At 44.8% G+C, this 27,087-nt stretch overlaps 1 protein-coding gene across 1 annotated transcript in view; it reads right to left on the bottom strand.

Moving 5' to 3' along the window:
- Positions 1 to 27,087, bottom strand: part of dusp8a (dual specificity phosphatase 8a) — a 41,510-nt gene that overhangs the window by 8,550 nt on the left and 5,873 nt on the right. Inside the window, 2 exon segments of the mRNA XM_038705288.1 lie at positions 17,125 to 17,263; positions 26,317 to 26,723. Of these exon segments, the coding sequence (XP_038561216.1) occupies positions 17,125 to 17,263; positions 26,317 to 26,553 (376 nt within the window). The 5' untranslated portion in view covers positions 26,554 to 26,723.

The raw sequence follows: 27,087 nt of genomic DNA, 5'->3' as shown, positions 1-27,087 counted from the left end.
TACATCACTGCTGTTGGTACAATTGACTGCCTCGACAATACAAGCTCAACCTCTCCCCTCTCACCTCTGTGTGTGTTTCAGCCTCTGTGTAGCTTTCAGTTGCCCTCTTTAACTCATCTGTTAATGCAGAGGGGTGAAACACACAAGGCAGGCATGTACAAACACACACACACCCACCCACCCACCCTTGCACAGCCTGGGGGCATTGATCTGCCTGAATGAATACCCCACTCCCCTCCATCCCTCCCTCCATCGCTCTCTTCTCTGGTTCATATCGGGGGAGACATGACGCCATCCTCTGCGCCCCTCCAGCTGTCCCTTCCACTATGAGGGGACATTAGCATCTCAATGTGACCCCCCCCCCTCCCCCCCACACCAACATCCTAACATGACATCATTGCACACATGTACCACTCAGCTCCACAAAGGGTGTGCTGCAGCCTGGAGAAACCATGGGAGTGTGTGTGATTTAGGGGGGTAGAGTGGGCCACGTCTGTCAGAAATGTGTAGATTGACAGAGTATAGATGAGCTAGTGGGATGAGGTCATCTTTTTTCCTGCAGGGCGGCAGGTTGATGACAGCTGGGAATGACTGTATGATTAACATGACATCCTGGCTGATGGTTAAACTGTTTATTGTTCCTCTATCTTAGTGGACAGATAGCGGGAGCATGTCACTTTGATCAACTGCTGTTTCAGCAGTACTGTGTTATTGCAATACAGGACCACAAATAGACCTCCTGTAAATTACAGGCGGGTTTGTAGCCTATTTCCACAGAGACATGTCGAAGTGCCTCAAAATCATAACCTGTGACCGACAATTCTATTTTTACCTGCTGATGGTAAATGTGTGATTTTCTTGTTTGCTTTTTCTGAACTAATAAGTTTGACACTTCCAGCAGCAAGACCTGGCTGAGATGACCTGCATACACGCGCACACACACATGCACAAAGAAACACACACCTAACAGTGTGAAGTGTGGCAGGTGTGGAGAGCTACTGTGCTAACTGCTTTGAACCGGCTTTCTCATATGCCCTGATGTGCACGTAACATCTACATTTGCATACAAACTTTACACTCACATTCTCATACATTTATGACAATTACGTATCAAAGTAGAACTTTCACATATTTTGTGTATTATGCATGTAAGTGTGTTGCGTTCATATAAAAATAATTTTCATGCATTGCCTCATCGCTCTGCGTGAAAGGTGTTATGTTAAACACCTGCAGTGCACACTGCACACATATTGATAACATAATCTCCACAAGACACCATCTGCAGAGGGAGAGAGAGAGACAGAGAGAGGGAGCAGGAGCGAGAGAAAAGCCAAGAGCACAGGAGAAGAAAGAGAAAGAGTCTTTGTGATAGTTTTACATCTCAATGACCACAGGCTGAGAGAGCATAAGCACTATGTCATACCGCGGGTCATGGCTCTCATTCTTCCCCCTGAGCCCTTTTTCTCTCCTCTCTTTCCTCTTCATCGCCTCTCGTCTTCATAATGTCATCCTCTTAATCCTCCCCTTTCCTGTTCTGACTCTCTAAAGACATTAACTGTACAAACAAAAAGGTGGGGAAACAATTAGCAGGTCTGGCTGGGTGGATGTATTCTTTTGGCCTGTTGTAACAGTAAATCTCACAATTAATCCAGTACACATCCTTAAAATTCAATTCACACCTATCTCTCATTTGTAGCGTGTGGGACTGGAATACCTCAGTACCTGAGACTGTGCCTTTTTACTCATCGGCAGTGCACAAACCATTATCAGGGGCTTTCCCCTTATACACAGCTTCTCATCCTGTATACAACAGTGGTGTATGTTGCAGCCAAATCCCCAACAACGTCTGCGTTTATATTACATTAAATCATACTTCATAGTCTTAGCATCTTCAACATGTATCATAGCTCTGTAACCTCTTCACACAAAGGCCTACATTCTCATGTTACTAGTCAGAAAGGGATGTTGTCATATCCTTACACGCGCGCACACACACACACACACACACACACACACACACACACACACACACACACACACACACACACACACACACACACACACACAATTTCTCCTCCTCTGAGTCCAGGTGGATACACACCTCGTAGCTCTCTCCCCTCCTTCATTCGACGGACCCTGATCTTCAGCCTCATGTCTGTGTCCTGCAGGTCCGACCAAAAACAGTCCTCCGCTGGGGTAATCACCACATCCAGAGGCATCCCCCAGAACGCACTCACAAACACACACACACACGGATGGAAATGTTCTGGTGCTCCTTATTTCAGGGACGGAGCGAGCCCTCGCAACACAAAAAATGTCAGAACAAACAAACAGAAGTGTTCTCCTTAGAGGGCTGATTACGGTGAGCCCACAGTCTGAGTGTAAAAATCCCAAGTACACAAAACTCCTGCTGCTGCTGCTCAAGTCCACTGTTCCAGTGTCCAGGGGCTGACCCTCAGAGAACAGACCCGGTACAACAAAAACTAGTCCAAAATGTCTGTGCACACACTCCTACGGCCAAAAATCCCATGCAATGACCACAAAAATTCCTAAAATGCTCCTGCATCAATCTTTAGTAATTCTGTGGTTTTCTGAAGAATGGTCGCCACTCAGAGAGCAGGAGGAAAAAGAAAAGCGAGTGGTCTGTATTGCCTGTACGTAATAAGCCAGCTGTAATGAGCCTGCAGCTGGTTTACAGAGCCTCTGTGTCTCTCTGAGCGCTCTCTCTGTCTCTGTGAGTCCACAGCCAGAAGAGCAACCCACTATTGTTGTGCTGTTCCACTCTCCTTGTCTCTCATTCGCTCAGTTGCTGGCTTACACTCCTCCCCTCTCTCTCCCTCCCTTCTCCTCTCTCTCTCTCTCTCTCAGCAAAGAGAATGACGGAGCTGCACTCTCTCCTCGAGCTCTGGGGGTGAATGAGCTCACTTGCTGTGATCTCAGACTCTACCCTCCCTCCCTCCCTCCTTCTCCTCTGCTACCTCCCTTGCACCCTCCCTCTCTAGTGGAGCCAGCGCTCCGTCATAGCTAATGTCTAAGGCATGTAACCACATTCCTTACTCACCCAACAAATATGCGGCCACCTCAGGGGCCTAGCTGAAGAGCAGGGCTCTATCAGGGGATGATGGAGGCTAAGACACAGCTATCGGCCTGGTTAGCAGACACATACACACTGCAACAAGAGTGAATAGTCTCTATGTTGTTGATTACAGGGAAGAGAGGAAAATGTTTGGCTTATAAAAAGAGGCCTCTGTTGATGAGCGTGACAAGGTGCTTCTTAATATGAAAGATGATTCATGTTTGCTGAGGGTTTGTGAACTTGATAGTTTCAAAGCAATAAATACGAGTATGAATTATGCTATTCAACTATCCTATTTAATTTTCATATTTAATTCATTTTAAATTTTTTAAAGTAAAAAGAGTTCTGCTCCTTTATTAAAGCTCTTCAGTGTATCAGCAAGATGCTGAATACCTACATCAGGTTGATTGCCTTAAATGTACTGTAGCTGCAAAGTGCAAGGGGGATTAAGACTGTGTCAGTGTGTTGAAAGCTGATTTGTCTCTGAAGGTGAGGGAATGTGTGTGACTTCACCATGTTTCCTGCGCTGGTTCATGTCTAACTCGCCTGTGTTTGGACACTGTGTTCCCATGTTTGAGGATAAAAAGGTAGAGAGGAGAGGAGAAAGAAAGCTACGCTGTAGAGATGAGGTGGGGAGTAGGGGGGAAAGAAAGCAGACAAAAGAGGAAGGGACAACTAGAGGTGATGAGAAGACCAAACAAGCTTGTGGTCTGCAGCCATAACCAATTTGACAAGCCACAGACTCCCGGTACTTTACTATGGAATGGCAAACATGTAGGCCACAAGTCCAGCTATGGAGAGAAAGCAGCACAGGACTTAACATAACCGCTGGAGGAGACTGAATGTTAACGGAAAGTTATCTAATTATTATGCACGTACAGGTGTTATAAATACATTTTAAAGCACAAAACGCAAAATGAAGCACCTTAACATAGGAGACCACTTCATTTTGGTTTGTATAATCAACAAATTTAAAATGGCAATATCTTTGTCGGCAATATCATTCAGCTTCTTGCTGATAATAAATAGCACATATTCCTTAAAACAGCCGTGAAGTCAGTCAAATATGTCTCACTGTATGCTCAGCCTCAGGTTGAGACATCACGGTCCACTGGTCCCATTCAAACCAGGTCAGATGGGCTTCACTTAAATTAAGTCATCACCACAGCGAGCCCAGCTCCAAAAAAAGGCAAATAAGCTTATACAGGCTGTCTGGTTAGGGGGCCAGCTGCATGCTGACTGACTGACCTCATCTCATCACTGTAGACCCCTGAATGATCACACACGGGTGAGAACAGCCTTACGTCACCCTCTATTCAACTGCGGGTCACTGAGAGAGAGAGCGGGAGAGGAAATAGGTCACTTGGCGATGATGAGCTTGGTGAAAAATGCAGACATTGGTTTTGGGAGGATAAAGACCCAAGAACAAACACACATTCAGAATACAGACACACTCGCACACAGGGAAGCACGCGCACACACACACACTTTTTTCCTCGTCTGCAGTTGGTTGGAGCAGGTGTGGCACTCCACAGTGGTCACCTGGGGTCACTACACTTAAAACACACTGATCATCACCCCGGTTTGAATCCACACCTCGGTTTAGTTGCTCTGTCTGTGTGGCTCAAAGCCACAAAACCAGCTTTGAAACACACAATTTCCTAACACCTGCAAACCCACACCAGTGGAAGCCAGCAGCAACAAAACAAAGTAGGCAGCAATGTTTTAATGGTCAAACTCTTTTGAGTTCCCAATGCAAACACCATGCCCTCGCTCTTTGTATACCCCTCTCCTCCTCCTCTAGTCCTCAGCAGGGTAACAAGGCTCAGAATAGTAGGTGTGTTAATTAGAGGATTACAGCCAAGACGCTATAAATGACAGCCAGGCCTTCTTTATTGACTGCACATGTTTGCCCTGCTGCGACAGAAATAGGTAGGAGGGTCACTCCGAGCACCAACCTTCTCTGACATCTCTTAGATTTAGAGCGTGCTTTTATGGGAGAGGTCTTGTTACTGGGACAACGCACAGTTTACACACACACACACACACACACACACACACATAGGGACCAGCCAAAAAAGACAGGGGGAGAAGTGCAGATGAGTATGAGATAGCGGTCTAAGGCAGAAAGAGAGAAGGTGCGTGAAGGCAAAAGGGGCTTTGTAGACAAGAGCAACATGGCACAGCCTCTCTGCACGGAAAGCCACTAAGTGTGCTGTGAGTGTTGCAAACAGAAATAGAGAACGAATATCGCTCATGTACGAGCAATGGGTGTTAAGAGTGTTGGTGGTAGATGAACATATGAAAGACTTTATCTACGCCTGACTACTGCAGAGATGAGGACATGCATGTTTGGATTCAATGTTTTTTCACATTATAATCTAGTTTTGTGTTTGTGAGCTGTTGTGGAAGCAATTATATTATGTACTGGGGCTATATCCATACCAACACATTGTTGTTTTAAAACGCATAACCTTTGCCACGTTTACACCTAGCATCCACACTACTCTGGTGTTTTTGAACCCTTAAAACAGAGACTTTTGAACCACGTTCAACACTCACGGTCATGTGGACTGTGAAACAAAATGAAGTCAGTGATTTTTGTAAAATGTAATTTCTAAGGATATAGGATGAGGTGAAACACAGCATCTCAGTGTAAAATGACCAAGGCAAACAATAATTTCTTAACACTCTATCTAGATGTATTGTATATTCTATGTAAAACTGTTCCATGTAGGGTTGTACCTATGTGTCATAATTTAAATAAAATATTTTTAATTTAAAATATTTTGTCAACACCAGTACCCCCTTCTCTCCCTGGTGAGACAGGCAGCGACAGGAGTGCCATTCTACACCACAGATCATCTGTCAGGATATCACAGGAAGGAGAGACGTCATTCCCCGGATAGGGCAGGTTAGGGTGATGAAGACTGTGAGTTTATGTGTGTTTGAATTCATTGTGTGCGAGTGCGTGTTGCAACCATGTATGACAAGGATGAACGGCGTAAGGTAAGAGAAAGACATTCCTACAGGGGTTCGAGGCAGGGTAGACAGTTATTTGCTCCAATGTGTGCAAACACAAGTATATGTGCATGTGCACGTGTATGTGTGTCTGTGTGTGTGTGTGTGTTGATAGCGCTGGTTGTCGGGGATCAGTAACAAGGCTGCTCTTGCAGTGATGTAATGCCTACAGGAGAACACAGCTGCCATGCCTGGGGGGTGAGGTAGTCACCAAGGGAAGGAGAGGGGAGGATGGATGGAGCAATTGAGGTTGGGGGAGGGCAGGCGGAGAGGAGGTGGAGATAAGGTAGCTGGGGGTGCTTGAAGTAATGAGGGGGTGTTTGAATCCATAGGGAGATAGTAGCTCAAATGATGTAGTCATCTCGCAAAGGGACATTAATGGTGCAGAGGGTAATGGTGTGAGTGTGTGTGTGTGTATGTTAGGGTCTCGGTATCGAACCTCAGTACTGATGGAAATGTAGTATCAAGTATCAAAAAGTGTCAAGTATTGACAGTTGCCATCTACAGCATGGACAGATTCTAAGGCTACTTATTTTATTCTTCAAAAAAAAATTTGTTGATCTAAAATGGGAAATGTTTTACAATTTAATACTTTATTTTACTTTACAAATTTCTTAATTTAACGCTGATGCACAGATAGATAGAAAAATTCCATTATATTATTTTGAAACTCATTCATCATATTTCACAGATATAAAAAATAATCCAAACAATAACTAGCACTAGTGTAAGTGTGTGTGCCAGTACTCTCTCCTAATCCATGTGCCTGCCCACCTGCATTTATAAAAACTCCCTTCCTCAATTTACACCCCGTCACACACGATTTTTCCGAGGAGGTGAAAAAAAAGGACACCAGAGGGAGATGGAGGAAAGGGGCTTCTTAGATGTGAAGACCAGCGGGAGGAGGGTGTATGAGATTAAGGGAGCCCTGATGCACTACTTGGCCATGTTTGTATGCTCATGCATGAGATAGTTTCATCTCTATCTGTGCAGCCTGGAGGGAGGCCTGCACGCATCAGTCATGCAGCAGACCCCCTTCCCTCCAAACAACTTAACCCCCTGGAGGAGCTCAGCACCCTGGGCTACTGCACCAGTAAATCTATCTCACTAGGGGAAAAAATTAGTTTACACACAGATACTGTATAAACACTAAGCACATATACAAAAGACACACACACACACACACACACAGGAGAGAAGAGGGTAAGCTATCAAACACGCCAAGGGGGGCTTTCAGGACCAGACGGGCCCTCATAAACCAGATGAACTACTTAAAAATCCCAGTTGGAGATATTCAGCAGTGTGTGTGGAATAAAAAGGGGGGTGTTAAGCCTCAATATGAAATGCTGCTGGCCCCCGCAGGCATGTGCTTACAGTATCTTTGCATACATATAAAGCCTGTGCATTCACTTTGTGTAAAAGTGTGAGAGCATAAAGTTAATGTTCATTTTAGCCAAGAGTGAGACACCTCACAGCTGTTTTCTGAGGTTGTATACAGCATGCATACTAACGACTGTGTGTGTGTGTGTGTGTGTGTGGGTGTGTGTTTGTAAAAAGAGAGGTTACTCTCTGCCCTCCTCTGATTTCCCCAGAGGTGAGTTTGTCTTCACAGGTTCACTTGAGCATAACGGATGGTTATTTCTTTCTAAATGCTGAGCTGGGATGCACAGATTTTCCTTGAAGCACATGAAGGCAGTAACACACCTCAACCCCCCCTCTCTCACTGTCTCGTGCATAAAGGACTGTATGACACACACACACGTCAGTGTAATAGCTGTGCAGCTCCAACAGAGAGGAGCTGACAGCGGCATCAGTTTGTTTTTAATGAGCTTGCACTGCTGCTACATGCAAACTGACAGGCAGGTCTCAGATCAGTTCAGTGTTAATTAGCTCCTAGCAGCGCAGCAGGCAGGCTGACAGACACACTGTCCTGACACCAGTGCTGGAAGCCATCTGGTCCCCTGTTGGTCACACACACACACACTGCTCTGTATCTACCAGCATCCTGTATACCTGTCTCACAATTAGCTCAGACTGTGTTTCTCTGTAGTCTATCCAGAGTGTCGGTCTGTGCCTGTTGCTGAGTGGTATGATCAGTTTCCCCACAATATTGTTTTACACAGCAACTCCTATTATCTCATCAGCACATGCAGCATGACTCATGGCACGGTGAAAGAGTCCCAGTTTTTCCTCTGACCTGAAATGCGTATCACTGCTGGAGGAAAGAATGATTTTCAGATCATTCATTTCCAAACAGAGATGGAAATGTCATATTTCTGCTGATGTTCTAGTGAGCTAACATTTTCACAGACATGCAGCAGCAGTTAGGCGTTACACCCTGGAGATTGTATTTGGGCGTACAGGACATGGTGACAGCGGCTATCGCTACACTCGGGGTCAGGGTCGTTTTCCTGACATTAAAGGCCCTGGAGACAGAGTGTGTGTGTGCGTACGTGAATGTGTCACATCCACAACACTCCAGTGACATCACTTCACCAGCTACAGAAGAACAATAGAGAAAGAATGACGCAATGTCGTGAGAGGAACTGGGCAAGCCGTTTCTGTGTGCCCTGCCAACGCCTTCGTAATGCCTTTTAAATTATTTTTAAAGCTGACGGCGGGACTTGTGAGCTTTTCCTGAATCAAAATCAAGTGTTCATCATGTTAACGTATAAATGCCCAAACACTCATGACGCAAATTTGTCCACATACCTGCTGAGTTCCCTAGACGTCGCCCTCTTTCACCCTGGGGAGCCCCGATGTCACTTTTCGCAGAAACAGGAAATAGTTACACAACAGAAGGGGAAGCAGCCTCTCTGTAGGCTGCCTTTATCTCTGCATGTGTGTATGTGCGACTCTCTGAGTGTGTTTATGTTGTGTGCAGAGGGGGAGATATCAGGAGGTCCGGGAATGATCACAAACTGCTGCATTCCTCAATCTGGGGCCTTGGGCTTGCCTTGAACAAAATTAGCCTGTTGCTGTGGCAATGGAAAATCTCCCGCGTTCATCAGGAAGCAGCCGCAGCCCCAGAGGTTCAGCCCAAAAGTTTGTGTGGTCAGCATGTATTTACAGTAATAAGACCTCTGTTACAAGTCTGTGTACATACCAGGAAGTGTTAAACCGCTGAGGATTTAAACTCTCTGCTCTACTACAGGCAACTAGTCCACCGCTGTACCAGTGAGCTGGAAAAGAAAATCCCACTGTCTTTTTTGGGGAGATTGACAGCAAACTGCACATTAAAATAGATATTCTCATACTGTAACACACTTCAAAAAACTGCCAAGAAATAGAACCTCATCCACATGGCGGCGGTGCAGACTAAATCTGATTAAAGCTGCTGAGAAAAAACATGGCAATCAATTAGTAAGTAAGGAAGCAGCATACCGGAGATAAAGTACACCAAGACAGCACGCTGATAAACATCCACCATTGTTCCAGGGAATGACGCTATGACAGGATCGGCAGTGGGCAGTCCGAGCATGAATGGAATCTGGTGGATGCAAGCCAGCTCTGGGTAGGATAAACTAGCATAATTTTTAGCTAATCCTTCCCCTTTTCTTCTGCCTTTGGAAATTTCCACTCCACATGTGTGTCAGAGTCATCAGAATAAATGCTGCAGCAGTAAACTGATGGCGCAGCAACCAAACTACGAAGCACTTGGCCCAAATTCATGGTGCGGTTCGAGTTATGAGGTGCTGATGAGGGACGTAGTGAGGAGAAACCGGCCCGGGATAGCGGGCTGTTCAACTTCAGCTCCTGTTGACCTGATGTGTTGACACTGCCTAGGTAACAGTTTAAACAAACTATTTTTATTCCACGCTGGATGAATGCATGACAGGGGTGGGTTGGGATGTTCAAAAGGCCTCTAGATAGATTTCAAATGCAGCAGGAGCCAGAAGGTATGTACTGTGAAATGGTTGTATACACAACGCAGCTTAAACAACTACGGTAGAAGTATTTAAGGCAGTGTGGTAAAAGCACTGTCCCACATGATTTCTCCGCAAGCTTCACTTCTTAAAAAACAGGCAAACTGCATCTTGTAGGAAAAAAAATTAAATGTATGTCTGTGTGTCTGACCAGCTCTAATGTTTAGCCGCATTAAATGGAATTTATGCATATCTCCTCTGCGTGCATCTTTGTATGACTATATTTCACTTGTGTTCTTGTGTGTGTGGCCCCTTTCGAGCCAGCAAGGGACTCTGAGTGATGGAGGAGAACGGGAAGAGGAGCAGGAGGCAAGCAGAGCAGGGAGATCACGTCATGGTGGAAACATTTGGCAGTGGCTCACATAAACACACACACACACACACACACACACACGGTGGCCTGTTTTGTTCTCCGGTTTTGAGGGAAAGAAGGGGAAAATGACATCAAGCTCATCATGTGAGGCCAATGAGACAGACGAGGGAGGGGGTGAGAACACTGGCAGAAACAGAACATTGTTACATAAAACTCAGTACAGGCCTCCTCTGGGCCCTGTTTTCATATTATATGTGTCTGTGTGTGTGTGTTTTTGTGTGACCACATGTGCATGTATTTGCTCGCTTGCAGGAGTGTGTGAAATTTAAACATTTGCACAATACATCATCAAGGTGTGTGCCTAAAAAAAGGAGCATACCCGCAGAGTGACTGCAAAACACGGCATCGTGTCACCCTGCAGCTCCAAGGCTTCTCAAAGTCTGTAATGCTTTTCAGAGCAGGGAGGTGATGTCATAGATATTTTTGTAAGCCATTTTCTTTGACCTTTTGCTCCGTTGGTGCATGCTGGGGTGGGGCCAGTGTGTGTGTGTGTGCGTGCGTGCATGTGTGTTTGTGTATCTACAGGCCAGGGTGAGAGAGCAGAGGCCACTGGCGCCAGATGTGACGACCGCAGGAGTCTGGGCCTAAAAATAGAGCTCTGTTCTCAGCACTGTCAAACAGAAGGGGGGGGGGGGGTGACAGGGGCTGAAGGAGAGGTGGAAGGAGAGGTGGAAAGGAAGGCGAGGTCATTGAGAATAATGTGTCAGATCTCCCCGGGGAAGGTGAGCTCACCTCCTAATGGCACCACTGGCTCCTTCTCAATGAAATCATTGATCTGCTGGAGCTCCCCACAGCGTAATGGAGAGGGATCAGATGGAAGGGGAGGGAAAGGAGGAGAAAGGGGCAAGGAGGTGCAGAGAGGACAGATTAGGAGGTTAAGCGGGGGATGACGGAAAGACGAAGACGGCTGGAGGAAGGGAGAACATGGACCCCAGGCACATGTGCAACCTCTCTGACCTACACTGTGGCCAATCACAACACACCTGGAGGCACAGAATGGTAAATAAATGTCACTCAAACACTGATTACACAGCTCAGTTGGTCATGTCAACCTGATGGTCATCACGAAGGTATAAACGGCAAGACTAGAGATGCAGGCAGCACCTTTGGGTCCTCAAGAAAATGCACTTTCTCTAAAAGTGTTTTTATTCCCAAAAAATTTATTATTTATGTCTGTCGGAGCATCCCGCACACAATTGCACTTAACAGCTCTGCAGGTGTGCATGCACATGTGTGTGCATTTGTTCTGGCAGAGATTCTGGTGGCTTTCTCTCCTCAGGCTTGTTCAGATTATGACTTCCTGCTGGGCTCCAGAGGGAGAAGAAGAAGCAAGACTTTCAGCTCCGAAGAGGCTGACGAACACAGTACAGGTCAGCACAACGGCCCGCCTCACTGAATGAGCTCTTCGACACACACACACACACACACACACACACACACACAGGATGAAATGTCTAAAGAGTATTACCTCATCTCCTCAATAGCTCTCCTCCTTCTGTTTTGTCTTTTTCTTTTTCTCACACATGCACTCTCAAACATTGCCTCATGCGCGTGCACGCACTACTTCATATGCACATATTCATGCAGACATGCGCACACACACACACAAAAACACACGTACACACTGATACAAACAGACCTCCTTATGTAGCTCATTGGAATGTCTCTGTGAACGGCTGCATTGTGAGATTCGGCCTCCCACGATTACCTCACTTTTTCAGCTTCTTTCTGATCCACACACGCACACACACATGCACGCATGCACAAGGGCCGCCCCGTTGTATAACAGCACAGCAGAACGACATAACTGAATTGACCTTTGTACCTCTGTCTGTGCAGTCACACCCTAACCTGATCTCTTCAAAGCCCCGGGATACGCAGCAGCTCCTGTGTGTGTTTTTAGTGTGTGTGAGAGAAAGACAGAGCGAGCGAAAGAAAGAAAACGAGAGAAGAGCGAGAGAGAGAGAGAGAGAGAGAGAGCGGGACCTTTCATCTCCTAATACCTCCCATCAGTCTGTCATCGCCATGTCTCATCCTGTATGCTTTTGCATTGAGCTGGCCGGCTGACAGCGTGGGAGTCAGCGAGCTAACCTGTAAAAACCAAACTGTCCCAGTTACATACTATGTCTTAAATTCAGTCATCACAGTATACTACATATCTTCCCATTTGTGAGCATCTAAGCAGACAGCTCAGAAAATGAAGTGAAGTTCAAATATGTAAGTATACTTTAATCTGAGTACACTTTATCACTTTTTACTGAGACAGCACTACATATTCAAACCTGGTTTGACTTTGTTAGTATGTAGTTTGGACGTCGACACCGCCCAAATCTCACCAAGCTTGTTTAGCGGTGACACGAGGAGGTTAGGTCAGATCTACATACCTATCTGGATTGCACCTTGTGGACAAATCACCTGGTGAACAGCTAGTTCATAAACTAACAATCAATTTCATTATCAATTAATATGTGGATTTATTGACTAATCATTTAGTCTATAGGTGTCTGAAAAAAGTGAAAATGCTCCACCCATATGGTGAGCATTTTCACTATATGCGCTCTCTAAATGGCTTGTTTTGTCTGACCAACAGCGCAAACCCCAAATACATTCAATATTCAATTCTATAAAACAAAGAAGCAGGAAATCCTCACATTTTGGAATTTGGAACTAGTGTTTGACATTTATTCTTGACAAATGATAACTGGGGACTGTGAGTTAAGGCAGTGCTCAGATGCATGTACACGCTGCCCTCTCAGTTTCCCCAGTGCAGAGAATCTAGACACGTCATGTCGTCACAACTCATCTCTGTCATGCGTTTCTCTCCTTTCGTTCTATCACTTTGACCCAGTCGTGTGGCGCTTTAGTAACCCTGCGAAAAACACTGGCAGATGGCGCTGGGGAAGATTAGGAGCAGTCTTGCACATCTGCAAACACACACACACACACACACACACACACACACACACACACACACAAGATGGATGAAATACACACCTGCAAACCTGCATCCCCGTTCCTACACCTTAATTTCCTCTTTCATGACCTAACTCTGTGTTTCCTATCAGCCCCTCTTATAATCTTTTTTTTGCACTTGTTATATTTTCCTGTTAAAACTAATGTCCGGTTGTCAGTTTTTACAGAACTTCAACAAAACATGTGCGCTATGAATAAAATGCATTGTCATTTTTATCACCACCTCACATCCTTTTGAAACCATTATCCAACTATCTTTTCATCTGCAGTACATGAGGGCATTATTTCCACACTTTCTTTTCTCTCTCTCTCTCTTTTCACTTTTTGATCATTATTATCTTTCGGTTCAGTCTCTGCAGCGTCTTCTGCTAAAACTAGAACATGAGGTTAAGAGGCCAACATCAAAACATTTCATACTGGCAGGCCTACATCAGAGCCGATGTGACGCATGACGTAGCTACGCAGTTGGCATCAACTAACATACCACCTAGCTACACACTAGCAGGCAGTCTCTGTTGTTTTTGGTTTGGCTGTGTGCTGTGGATTGGTGGGAAACACGCAAACTTCAGACCCACTGGGGAGGCAGCTGGCTCCAACCAAGCGATGTCCTCCTCTACAAAAAAATTAAAAAAATACACACACACACACACACACACACACACACAAAGTCAGAACTCTGAAAAAGGAAAGACACATCAGCCTGAGCTCCAACTGGGTGAGATCATTGCTGTGGTAAAAAAAATATGGCTGTACTCAGAGAGACAAGTTTCTCACAAACACTTTCACACAGTAGATGAAGTAATAACGCAAACATACATGCGTACACAAGCATGACCCACGCGAACGCATGCATTCACATGAGCGCGCACGCATAAACATTTCCCCACTGCTACCAACACCACATCCTGTGTAAATATACATTTCAAAGTAAACACAGGGTGAAAGTCATTCGCTACCCAGCACAGCTACTTGTCTCATTCACAAAAACAATGGACCTATTGGAACATGGCTTGCTCCATGACATCATCCACATTTAGGAAGTGGTGCGCTCTCCATGCCGGAGTTATTGATTATTTAGTGAATGGAGAGAAACATAAGAAGAGTCACCAATTGTTTTTTAGATCAATATTCCCAGTACATGCATTTAGGTTGTGTAGCATGTCATTCAAGCAGATTATCTGCCAAATGCCCATCTTTCCTGCAATTAATTCCCCTAGTTTATGTTGAAGTCATCAAAATGTAGCTTTAAAATATGAAAAAACATAAACCTGCTTTGTGTCTCTGCTAACTGTGCCCTAATCTCACTTTAGCAAGCTTCTGCATAAGAAACAGATAAGGCAGAAAATCCTCTTCCACCCAGACAGCAAGCTCAGTAATTATTCTTTTATTCACCCTGTCCATCCCATTTATGGATTATTTTCTTTTCATCTCTCTTTCTGACCCTCCTGCAAATCATGTGACTACCCCTCACATGATTTGCAGCAATGTTACGGTGTGTATTGTGCGCGTGTGTTTGGTCTGCATACGTGAGGCTGAAAATAAGTCATCGTAGGAATTATTAGCATCATAAATCAGAGGTTCAGTAGAGGTGCTGCAGAAGAGCTGGAAAAGAGGGAGATGGGGGAGAGGGAGGGAAGAGAATGAATGGGGAGAAAGAGAGAAGGAGGATTACTGTTTGCAATTTTAAAGTACCTTGAATCTTTAAGAACGTGAGAGGGGGAGTAAAGCCTAGCAAAACCAGGAATGATGTGAAAAACAGAGAAAAAGGAAGGAAGGAAAAAACGAATAATATTTTAGAGCCCTTGGTGATGTCTTCAAATAACTCGTTTTGTCTAACCAATAGTCTAAAACCCAAATATTTTCATTTTACAATGATCGAAAAAAGAGAGAAAAAAAAAGCAACAATTGAGCAGCTGGAACCAGAAATTGTTTGACATTATGGACAATAGCCAATATATTTCTGTAAATCTGACTAATCATTTCAGCAGTGAAATGTTAAAAAAAATACTGTCTGTCTTGAGGTGGCTGGTGTGTGAAGAGATCACGATGGTACAGCATGACCCCTTACCTCGGAGCCTGCTTGATATGGTGTTTGTTCAAAACACACACACACACACACACACACACACAAAGATTCTTTGTACCCCAAATAGCAAGACAGCCCCCCTTGTTGACCACATGCTCCTTGCTTTTGTTGATTGCAAAGCAAAGAATGTACAAAACCATGATTAAACATGATGGTAATTTGTAAATGTAATTTTACAAATTGCCATCATGTTTTGTTAATTAAAATAATTTAAGAAGCACTGTTCAAAAGCCTTGGCAACCATTTCCTCTTCTTGTCTCTCACACAGTCCCCCCCAATGAAAACTCTGCAGCTTCCCTCGACACACACACAGATCCAGCAGCACTCATTCACATGTTATCACCCCCCCCCCCCATCTGCCCACCCACATACACACATATAAACATTATAAACATCACAGACACGGTGCTAGCTCCACTGACCCCAATAATACAACCACCCAAACAACAGCCAGCGCCATTGGCTGAGTCCTTCTGGGGAATCTGCCACTGTTGTCGTGGAAACAGCAGAAAAGCCGGGACAGAAATGGAAGAAGTGTGTCCTCTTTTCTTTCCCCTGAAGAAACGTAGGGAGAGCGAGCTGAGGAGACTGATTAAGAGGGAATCGCTGACAAGGGGTCTTTCATTAAGAAGGGTATGATGTCTGATCAAAAAAAGAGGGAGTCCCGGCTTCTGTAGACAATCAGCGAGATTGTGCTGATGATATCGAACATGGTCGTGAGTGCGCACACAGTACATGTGGGTGTGCCCAGCCTAAGCATGTGCTCAGTACATATCTCTGTGACTAATTGTGGAGCCTGGGTGCTTTCAGGGCAATCCTCGGCGTGTATGAATGACTCAGGGAAAAGCGCTAATCTCCCAGCAGAGGCAGAGAACTGTGGGGAGGAGAAGAATGGGGATGTGGGGATGCAGAGAAGAGAGCGGAGATTTGCCCGAGCAGCACGCCTCTGACGTCTCATTTCCCATCCTGACTGAGGCAGATTACGCTGTCCTTTCTGCACTGACACATTTGGGACGGATGCATAAGCCTCCTCTGGTGGATGTGTGTGTGATGTCGTTCCTTAAAAAGCTGCAGCCACCGCAATCGAGATGTTATTAACTCAACAAGGCTATTAACAGTCTTGCTGGGGCTCAATTATAAGTCTTAGTGTGCTTAGTGGACACTATGACAGGATAATAACTGTGGTAAATAAGGCCAGAGGATTGAAGTTGAGGTTCAGCTTTTTTTCAGTGGTGCTGGGTAAGAGAACGACTCCAGGGAAGCTTAAATATCAAAGAGTCATCACAGAGGCTTTGTATCCAGGCTGCATGCTTTCATACTTCCTCCTCTCCTTTCTACCTACACACATACCTGTGAAAATCTGATTACTTTCCAGTAAAGAAATGAGGAACAACTAGTATAATGTGACTGAGGAGATGGACACTTGACATGCTCATCAGTGACATCTGCTGACCAAACTGTGGAACGACAAGCAGCTTAAATTAGCCAGGGAGTTGTGAGGTGACGCACACCTGCCTGCTGTACACTAGGAAGCGGGTAACAAACAAAGAAACACCATGAAATCTAGATAGAAATGTTCCATTTTGGATCAAGGGGAACGTTTTTTGTTCAGATAAAAAAGAAAGAAACACAACACCACCACTGTCACACTACAAACACTCTTGCATACCAGTGAGCAGGGAGACTTTGTGGAAGGTGCCCTCCAACTTTCCCATGAGAATGTGCACGAAGCCATCTTTGGACAGATGCCCCGTCTCTTTGGAACTCTGGTCATACACCACCACTTCCTGCTTCCTGCCCAGCTCCACCTGCACAAAAGATGAACAACAAGGAAGAGAGGAGAGTTGATTTTCAGTGCTAATGTGGAAAGCATGTCAAGCATCCAGTACCGAAATGGAAGACAGAGATCGTAATCTGACTGGAATTATAGGAATGTAAGTGACATATTAGACAGTGTAATTTGCATTTGGGACAAGAGTGCGCACACACACACACACACACACACACACGACTGAACTGTGCATTGCAGTGCATGCGCAACTGGCTTTATTGATGCCATTGATGGCAACAGTAAGTAAGATGTACAGATGATACAGGTGATTCTAGAGTTAGTTGTAAGGTTATGAGGATAAAGTATAGGATTATGAATAATGCATTAGGGCTGAGTGTTGCACTGGGATACTGCTGAGAGAGTTGTTTGTAGTAATGGGAGGTAAATATCAGTAAAATCATAAAAGCTGAATACGTTGCAAAGGGTATGGGCATCCATCAATGCATCTGTGTGATGCTGTTATATCAGACTGTGAGAAAGATGAGAGGATATGAGCATGCGCCGGTGTGACGCATGTATGTATGTGTGTTTTGCACGAGAGAGTGTGAGCATGTGCGTGAGCCTGCACGCACACCAGCCAGGCTTGTGTTGTTCCCCATGTTGTCAGGCAGGCTTTGGTCATGTGACCATCAGGCAGTGCCTACTGCAGCTATGAATCACTGCATCACTGAACCGCCACTGGACAGGCGAGGAGAGAGGGAGGAGGAAGCAAGGCGAGAGGAAGGGAGGGATGAAGAGGGTGGAGGCAGTGGAGTAGTGGGGCAGGGAAAGATGAGACGAGATGGAGAAAGACACAAGAGGCAAATGAAGAGGAAGAAAGGGAAGGAGAGAAAACTGAGGTGAAGAAAAGGGGGCAGGTGGTGGAGGAGAGTCAGAAGATGGAGGGAGACAAGGATGAGATAGGACAACCCACTGCATTTTAGTTTACCTGAACATACAGCGCACCATGCTCATCTACGAGCTATAGAATAGCAACTAGCTTCCAGACAAAACTGCACTTTCTCCAATTGAGCCTCTCATCGCTTCTTCACTCTCTGTATGCTGAAAGGCACACTTGTGATGATAGCTCATGGGATACACAGCGTGCACAGAGTGTGCCTGATTTTGTTTCTGCTTATAGAGCAGTTGCAGCACAGCGCCCCGGCAAACTCCCATGCAGGTGATTTAGACAGGACAAGGTGAGGCACTGAAGTCTAGTTATAAGTAACTCTGGTCCAGTAAAAACACAGCTTAGCTCTACCCACCTGCATCCAGCACCAATGGCCTACAGAGGTCAACACTAATGTCTTCAAAGTTTTATCTGTTCACTGTCTAGATAATTGATTGAGATAATTGTTGCGCCTTGCTGGCCCAGGGGTTTAAAGCGCTGATCATAAACGGCAACATGCCTGGTTTGAGTCTGGCGCGGGATCTTTGTTACTCTCCATTTCACAATCCCCTTGTTCACTGTTGTTTACCCACTGTATAATAAAGGCATATAAACCCCGCCTCATCACAAACAATGATGACCTGCGATACCATCTGGTCCAGTATGTCTCGAGAGATATAATCAAATAAAACGGCACCAATTTGTAGGGCCTGGTGGCTGGTAGCATGCACTTGTCAGTGAAAGATTCAATGCAGTGCTACGAATCTAAAAAAGTGTTTACCCTATGTTTCCTTACCTTACCTGTCCATACTCACTATCTCTGTTTTAAATCCCCTACAGCACACCCTCCATCTTAACTAACTCTGGATAATTTTGGCAAATAATCCTAATGGGATCAGATCTAATTTGGGAACCTGATTTCAAGGGCAGAGGATTACTGGCCTTTAACTATACATACATGCACAGCACAAATACACACACTGTAAGGTATATGCAACGGCCCTGTTTGTCAGCTGTCTTCTGTGTATGTTGTCTGTGAAGCTATTCTGTACAAAATAAGTATTTTTCCTCTATATGTAGAAAGACCTACTGTCTCACGCTCTGGAATTACTAACGAGCACTTCCTTGAGGAACTTTACAGGGTTTATAATGATGTGTTGAAGTCATGTTACAAAAAAGCAGACGAATATTCAATTTCAGCAGGAAAGGACAGCGTTAACAGGCAGTTCAAATACTGTTGTCATCAGTATTTTTCACAGAAGTCCATAGTAAATGTGGAAGATTCAGCTAAGAGAATGAAATTACACCTCCGCTCGAACTATTTGAATGTGTTTCCTGCGAGTTAGAAAAGAAACAGCAGCCTCCATATCTAATGGAATTGTATGAATGAAAATAGCATGATATCAGCAATACTCTGCTTAAATAAATAAAGCTATACCTCCAGCTCAGCATGTGATATGCATTGAGTTTGCTGCAGTGCTAGAGGTCAACGACCTGAGCGTGGCGTAGCTGTCAAGACTGCAGCAGTAGTACAGATCTCTCATTCCTCTGCAGTGCTACAGCATCACTAATACTACTGTACTGGCCCAGGCGCTCTGACGCATGCACACTGCAGGTAAACAAGGAATGCCACTTGCAGAAAGAAGGAAAAGGGAGGGGCCATAGAGAGAAGGGTGAAACGTAAAGTGGATGTAAAAGGAAAGAAAGGCAAAAAGGAAGCCCAATAAGGCGATCAGAGAGAAAGTTGAGGCAGAGCCTATGTGCTCCTGCCTCAGAGGGAGGAGGAGGGGTGCAGGGAGGAACAGAAGGTGGCACTGGCAGACCAAATGCTACGATCCTGCTGCACCCAAGCTTCCTCTCTTAACGCATCTGAAGGCTGGCATCACAGCAGGACATAAACAAGGGTTGGTCACAGGGTGAGATGTTATTTCCCCCCTGCTGTTTGCAGAGGGCGACAGCAAGACGGATGGGAAGAGACTGCAAGATTGAGAGACTGAAGAGACATTGCGGCGGAAAGCCAGTAGCACAAGTGACAACAACATTTGTGTTAATAATGTGAACTGAGAAACAAAAGAAAGAAAATTAAGTGTAAAGTAGAAAGAATGGAGGTTTTGAGCAAGAAACACAGGCCTTTCACTGACCCTGTGTTATAAAATATACAAAGGCAGGGAAAAAAACAAGGTCTGACACAAGGATGCGAGGGACAGTCTGTAAACACACGCACACACACAAACACACCATTCCACCATCATCTGTGGAATTGTGGAAACAAAAAGCTGCTGGCTTACAGTAAGTGCTTGGGTAAGAAAGTGAAACATGGTTTCCCCTGACATCAGCAGTGCTACCGACCAGTGACAAGGTCAGTGTTGAGCGGGACAGTATGTGTGTTTGTGCATGAACAGTGTATAAATGGTCCCACATTCCTCTCTGGGATGACCCTGCAGTGTGGACTAACAGTGTAACAGAATAGGAGAAGAAAACACATGATGCATTTTGATGTCAAAATCTTTTTTTTAACAAGGGCACAGTGTGCAGGAGACCTTGCACCTTTCTATCAATTAATCCTTTGCAGAAAATACTGCACATATCATTCTTTCATTCACTTATTATTGCTGGATTTGTAGGCACATCTTCACGTGGCTTATTATCCCAATCTGGCTACAAACTTGCTTAGCGGTTGGGCACTGCTAAACATACAACACCTGACACTACATACAGTACATTACATTTTAGTAGAGGACCTGCTGTAACAGGCAGTGACCTCTCCTAGCAGTTCATCCGTGAGTTTAAGACTCTGCCACACAGGGTGCAACATATACCACTGTACAGATACCACCCCGGGGCTAGATGATGTCATTTACTGGCACTGGCAGCTGCCACTTCCATGTATGCTTGTGTAGGTGTGATGCATATGTCACAGGGTTCCTGTACTTCTATCGTTATGAGGACCGAACACAAAGTCTGTGAGTGTGTGTGTGTGTGTGTGTGTGTTTCGGACAAGGATGTGAAGATGTGGCAGGGTGGTGAAAGTCCCTGATGCCTCTGTGTATGTGCAGTGTGAGGTCATCACTGACACTTTCAAAGATGTGGTCACCTGATCTGGTCACACCCTCACAACACTGAATGTCAGAGGACCTTTAACACACACATGCTCATACCAGGTCCCATATACAGTAAGCTACACATTCACATGCAAGTAATGCCTGTAGACATTTACATAGAAGTATATCATTTCCGTGTCTATCTGTCCCTCTCTGTCACACATACATATTCAATTGTTGTCTATAAAGAGCACATGCACACTGTAGATCCGGTTATATCACATCACCCTCCTCACTTTGTACATAATGAAAGCCACATTTCATAACTGCAAATCATCTATTAATCATTCCCCTCTGTCTTTTGATTTACATCCATAAATTAAAAATACATTTTTACAATGTTAAATCTTTATTCAGTGTGTGTCTATGTCAAACAGTAGGATCTCTAACGCAAACAATGATTCAGAACATGACATATCCTGCTCTGTGGAAAAACCTGCCGCCAGTCTTTGTTTGAACTTGGCAAAAATAAATATGTGAATGAAACATACGAAAAATTCCCGGAGTTTGCCCTCTGGGTAATCTGGGAATAAATTCACACACTGAGTCATCAAGTTCTCATTTCTGCTGCTAATGTCAAGGCAGATGACACATGAAACGCTCATGTGTTGTCCTTTATTTTGGAACACTGCACTGTAGTTACTGGAAATGTCTGTGTCTACAACAACACTATTATGAGGCCGTACAGTGTTTTCCGAAGGCATTAGCTAGGTCTTTGTCCTGTATCTGACATGACCAAAAATTGTTTTGTCATTTATTTATTTTTAGACAATCTAAAGAATACTTGCTCTTGATTCTTCTAAATTATCCTTGAATTTCCCATCACGTATCATTACAGCCAGCACCCTTTCAAGGGGGATAAACACAGCATATGGTGTGCCATAAGTGGAATTGAGGGAGATCTTCTTCAATGCATAAATGCATTAGTTGGTTATGTGCACTAGGTAGCAGGGCACTCAGCCAGTCCTACCAATTAAAATCACAGACAAGATCACAGACCCATCGCCTGCCTCTCCTTATTGCTACGTGGACCTAGACCAAACAATTATAATTGGGTTCCTGTTCATTATCATGACTAATATGTTGTTGTTGTAACACTTGAAGACATACTGGGTAATTACAGATGTAGATGTAAACAGTGCATATAAGTCACTATGTAAGTGCTATCCAACTGTCATAAAGGCATGACACTACTGATGAAGCATAAGAGTATGTTTGCAACTAACAATTATCTTCCTTTAATCTGCTCATTGTCTTTTCAATTAGTCTTTTAATTTTAGACCGCAGAAATTTATTTAAATTTTAAATTCCCTTAAATTGCTTATTTATTCTGACCAACACTACAGAAATCACGAGGTATTCACTTCAGCAGCAAATCATCAAATTTGAAAAAAGCTTGAAACAAATACATTTTTATCTTTATAAATTACCAAAATTATTATTTTCTTTTCACAAACCATTGTGGGTTCATTTTCGGTCTGTTGAGCTTATTGATTCATTGACCAATTGTTTCAAAGCTACATCGGTATAAGTGATTCCCACTATTAGTTAATTTGTTTAGTCAATGGCCAAAAATATCAGTCCATCTAGGAAATAGGGATACGCCGATCCAACTTTTTCTTAATCAGTACTGATTCTAGGATGGGGCCACATACTGTATTTGTTCTCCTCTACCACAAAAACTACGAAACTAAGACTTGAAACATGCTTGCAGCTATAAATATTTAAGTTCCACCACATTTGACATCTGTCTCTATGACTGGGCTGCTGTATTCTCCCTACTACTCTGTGTCCCATTCACCAGAGGTCTGGCGTTCATGCCGGTAGTGAAAACCTCTGGTCCATCTGTCAGGCCTGCCTGGCCGGCTGTTCCCATCACAGCAGCGGGGATTAGGCAGACTTAAGCCAAGAAACCAGCCGCCTGCCCTCCAGCCTGTCAGAAACGGCACGAGGAAGCCCCATTGCCGACTAAGCCTGTGCCATCCCTCTCCCAGCAGAGGTCCACCGCCACCTAACCTACTGTATCCAGCTCTCTCTGACCTACATTAATAGAGAGCATTATAAAGAGGTTATGAAGGGATGGGAATGTGAAAGGGAGAAGAAAGAGGACACCATTTTGATTGCTGCTGCGCTGGTCATGGATGTTCATTCAGCTCAGTTAACTGAAGCATTGGGAGCGTCTATGAAAGAGGGTGAGTGCAGCGCCTTGGGGGATGCAGGCTATTAGTGCTCAATGGGATGTGAGGCGGGAGGCAGCCGGAGAGGAGGAGGAGGTAGCAGCCCATCCATGAATACCCTCAGTGCTGATCTCCCGCTTCCTGCATTCACTTCCCCAACAAAGAGCCACAATGGTGTCCTTTGCTGTCTTGGCTGGCCGAGGCAGCTCCTGGCGATGCTCAGAGCCATGTGGGGGGTAGAGACGATAGTGTGCTGTGTGTGTGTGTGTGTGTGTGAGGGGTTAGCTGGGAGCCGGCTTTAACACCACACAGCCAGTCTGCACGTGCCCAGCCCGCGGCCTGCCAGTGGTCGCACAAAAGGAATGATGTCATGCTTAGCCAATAACAAAAGAGTCTGGGTCCGTTGGGCCCTCCTCTCTCACACGGCTAGTTCCAGCTTTATCCAGCCTAGCGTTAATCACAGGCCTTATCCTCTTTACTGGGGGTGGGGGATGGATAATAACAAACCAGCCATGGGGCAACACTAGATAGGGAGAGGAAGAGGAAAGGAAAAAGGAATGACTGATGAAGGAATGTGTCGGTGGTGGGGAGCTGCAGGCTATGGTTGAGGGAGACAGACAGGTGGGCAGACAGAGCTGTCATGAGATTGAAAGCGAGAGAAATCAGGAGGAAGCATGGCTCTATGGGGTGCCACAGTGTGAGACCTGCCGACCACAGGGCCCCACACAGAGAGGGACCCGTCAGACCCAGCACAGAAACACACTCAACCTGGCTGCACTGACTGAAGTAAGGAAACTCAAAGTCTGACTAGATCCAAAACTTCTCACTCTTCACAGCTCTCCAGCTCCAGGTCTTTCAACCTCTCCAGCTTTTCTTTGCAGTCTAAATCTGTAGACTGCAAGATTGGGTCATGCTTCACCACAAACCAAAATAAAACCATTTTCTGCGCAAATCTGTTCGGGATGAGTCTTAGATGCAGGGTCTCTCGTGTAGCCTTCAGGCTTAGCTGCTCCTTTTGTGTCCATGTACATGTAACTCAGGCTGGCAGGATTTATTAATACAAGAGGTGTTATACAAGATCCTTGTAGTAGTACTTTTTGGGTGAGAAGAAAGGCATGTGGGTTTGACTCCCAGAAGCTCTTGCAATAAAGCTGAATTAAAACTAATTGCTATAACTGAGAGTTGGTGAGAAACAGCAGGCGCATGGGGACTCAGCCAATGTACCAATTATACGGACGCTATTAGCTGAACTGAAGTAAATTTTACTTGAGAAAGTAACAATAATTCACAGTTCTCCTCCGTTTAACCATCTGACCATAAGGAAAGTGTCAGTCACCTACAAGTGTTAACTGTAATCCAACAGGAGCAGCAAGCAATAATCTAAACCAATAACGAATAATTATTTGCCATTTGGAGGGCAGGGCGTGTTTTGGTGATTAAAGTTCTCTAGCTGTGTAGCAAATGGAAATACAACTCGTGGAATGATACAGTATCTACGGGACATTAAATTGGAGCAGGTAATAAATCACATTCATAAGTAGGTTCAACACAGATGCGTTACAGATCTCTCCAAACTGCTCCTGGCAACCAGGAAGTCAAATAACAAAAATACAGCAACAGCATTTTATGGACTGCCATTCAAACCCAATGTGTCACACCTAAAAAAATGTTTATGGCACTGGGCGTGGTTAAAAGTTAAATTAATAACTAAAATTTACATTTGGAGAATGACAGCAGCCAAGAAGAGGAATTTGCATTAAACTGTATGGGTGATGTATGCGCAGTGCACACATGGACTACATGAGGCCACAAAAACACATCCCACACATGAAACACACAAACTCCCCCCAGTTCTCGCTAAGGTTTCCCCTCTCAGGGTTCCTTCAGTTTCACACAGTGACTAAAAATACAGGAGTCAGCGTGCCATGGATGGACAGGCCATGGAAAAAAGGCTGCCATATTCCGAATAGAAGTCATGGAAAACACGAGGATCCGATTTCAGGGCCACTGATAAGCAACAAACATACAGTACACCCGCCTGCCAGCCAAATATAGCCCCCAGAGAGGAGGCCAATCTAGAGCCACAGCTGTACACAGGTCAGGCTGTGTGAAATGTTCTAAGAAGCCCATGGGGGTGTTAGTGAGTCTTGCTCAAGGACACTTCAGCAGGGTGAACATCATGGGAACTTGAATCTGAGACTTCTGGTTCAAGGAAAGCTTTTGCTCCTACTATCACAACTTGTTGCATCTATCGTATCCCTGTATAACAAAGAACACAAACTGTACTTCCTCTCCATTACATACGTGACACAAACAACTAAAATTATAGTAAAGAGTATACCCTAAACTTTAACCCTTAAACACAGATCTCTAGACTTATTTCCTGTAGCTCTATGTCCATTTAAACAAAGAACAAAGAAAAGCAAAGAAACAGGATATTTTGTCAAACAAGTCCTTGCTGTACTTAATGTTTTGCATTCCTGGGCTGATTTTGCTGCTTCTGCCGAAACTAGCAAGTTTATGCTGACTAGTCCCAACGCACTGTACTGTAAATGCACCATTTCAATTCCCAACCCTCATTTGCAAGAAGAGTCACAATGTTTTTCTTTGTATGACACAGGGAAATGTAGTAAATTCTAAACGTCTACCCATGCACTGTTAAAAAACAAAATAAAACAACAATTAGACCGTTTTACAGGGATTTCATGCTGGATTATTAAGTAGGTAGGGATCCAGTGTCTTGCCCTTATCAGAAAGGTGGAAGCTTGCCACTCAGATACTTTGAATCCAGTCTGGCGCTTAAAAGTAAGGCTCTCTAATCACTGGCATCACATCCTACTATCCAAAAAGCACCAACTGTCAGGTCTGTTGAGCTTTAACTCACCTTGACCTTGCCGTTGGGTTGCAGCAGCTCAGTGACGGACACCTTGTCCTGCTGCAGCCGCCTCTTCACCAGCTTGGAGCAGCAGACGTTGACCGCACCTTGCACGTGCGACGCATTGTACTCCGAAAACGTCCTGCTGTCAATCACCAGCAAACGGCCCGTTCCTCTCTGGATGAGGCTCGCCAGGCGCTTGATGTCCATGGCGCTTCGCTTAGTCGGCCCTTTCTCCCCTGCCATGATGTAGGAGTGGAGTGGTCACCTTGCGTCACAGGCGCCAAGAAGAAAGGGATGGGGTGTGGAGGAAGAAGGGCAGATGAGAGAAGGAAAGGTGGAGGAAGAGATGGGGAGGAGGTGAGGTCAGTGGAGGGGGGCTACCAGCGGAGCGGGCACTGAGAGATCCATGGTGCCTGAAAAAAAGAAGAAGTGTTTAGTTAGAAATGACACTGGTGTAAGAGAGCATGGCATTCAATTGTTTATTTCAATGCTAGTATTGGCCTGCAGGGACATTCAAAACCGCCAGTGTCACTTTGGAGATGCTGATGACGAGACAGCTGATGATCAGACATCAAGGGCATGATCACCTCTTATCCTGAGCTTCAGTCCACCCATACCAGTGCAATAAATACAAAGGGACAAAGACAGATTTATTTTGCCTTCATTTTCCAAACGACAGTCAGGTGCGCATTGTATTTTTGTGCATTTGTATTATCTTTTATTGGCAGACTTTGAATACTAAAATAGCCACGATGCTGAACATGAATATAAAAGTTA

This window comes from Micropterus salmoides, unplaced genomic scaffold (genome assembly GCF_014851395.1).
Source record: "Micropterus salmoides isolate LMB-PRFRI ecotype aquatic unplaced genomic scaffold, ASM1485139v1 Ms_hic_scaffold_8, whole genome shotgun sequence".
Taxonomy (NCBI): Eukaryota; Metazoa; Chordata; class Actinopteri; order Centrarchiformes; family Centrarchidae; genus Micropterus; species Micropterus salmoides.
The sequence above is the reverse complement of the archived record's forward strand: the minus strand, read 5'-3'. Positions and strand labels throughout refer to the sequence as shown.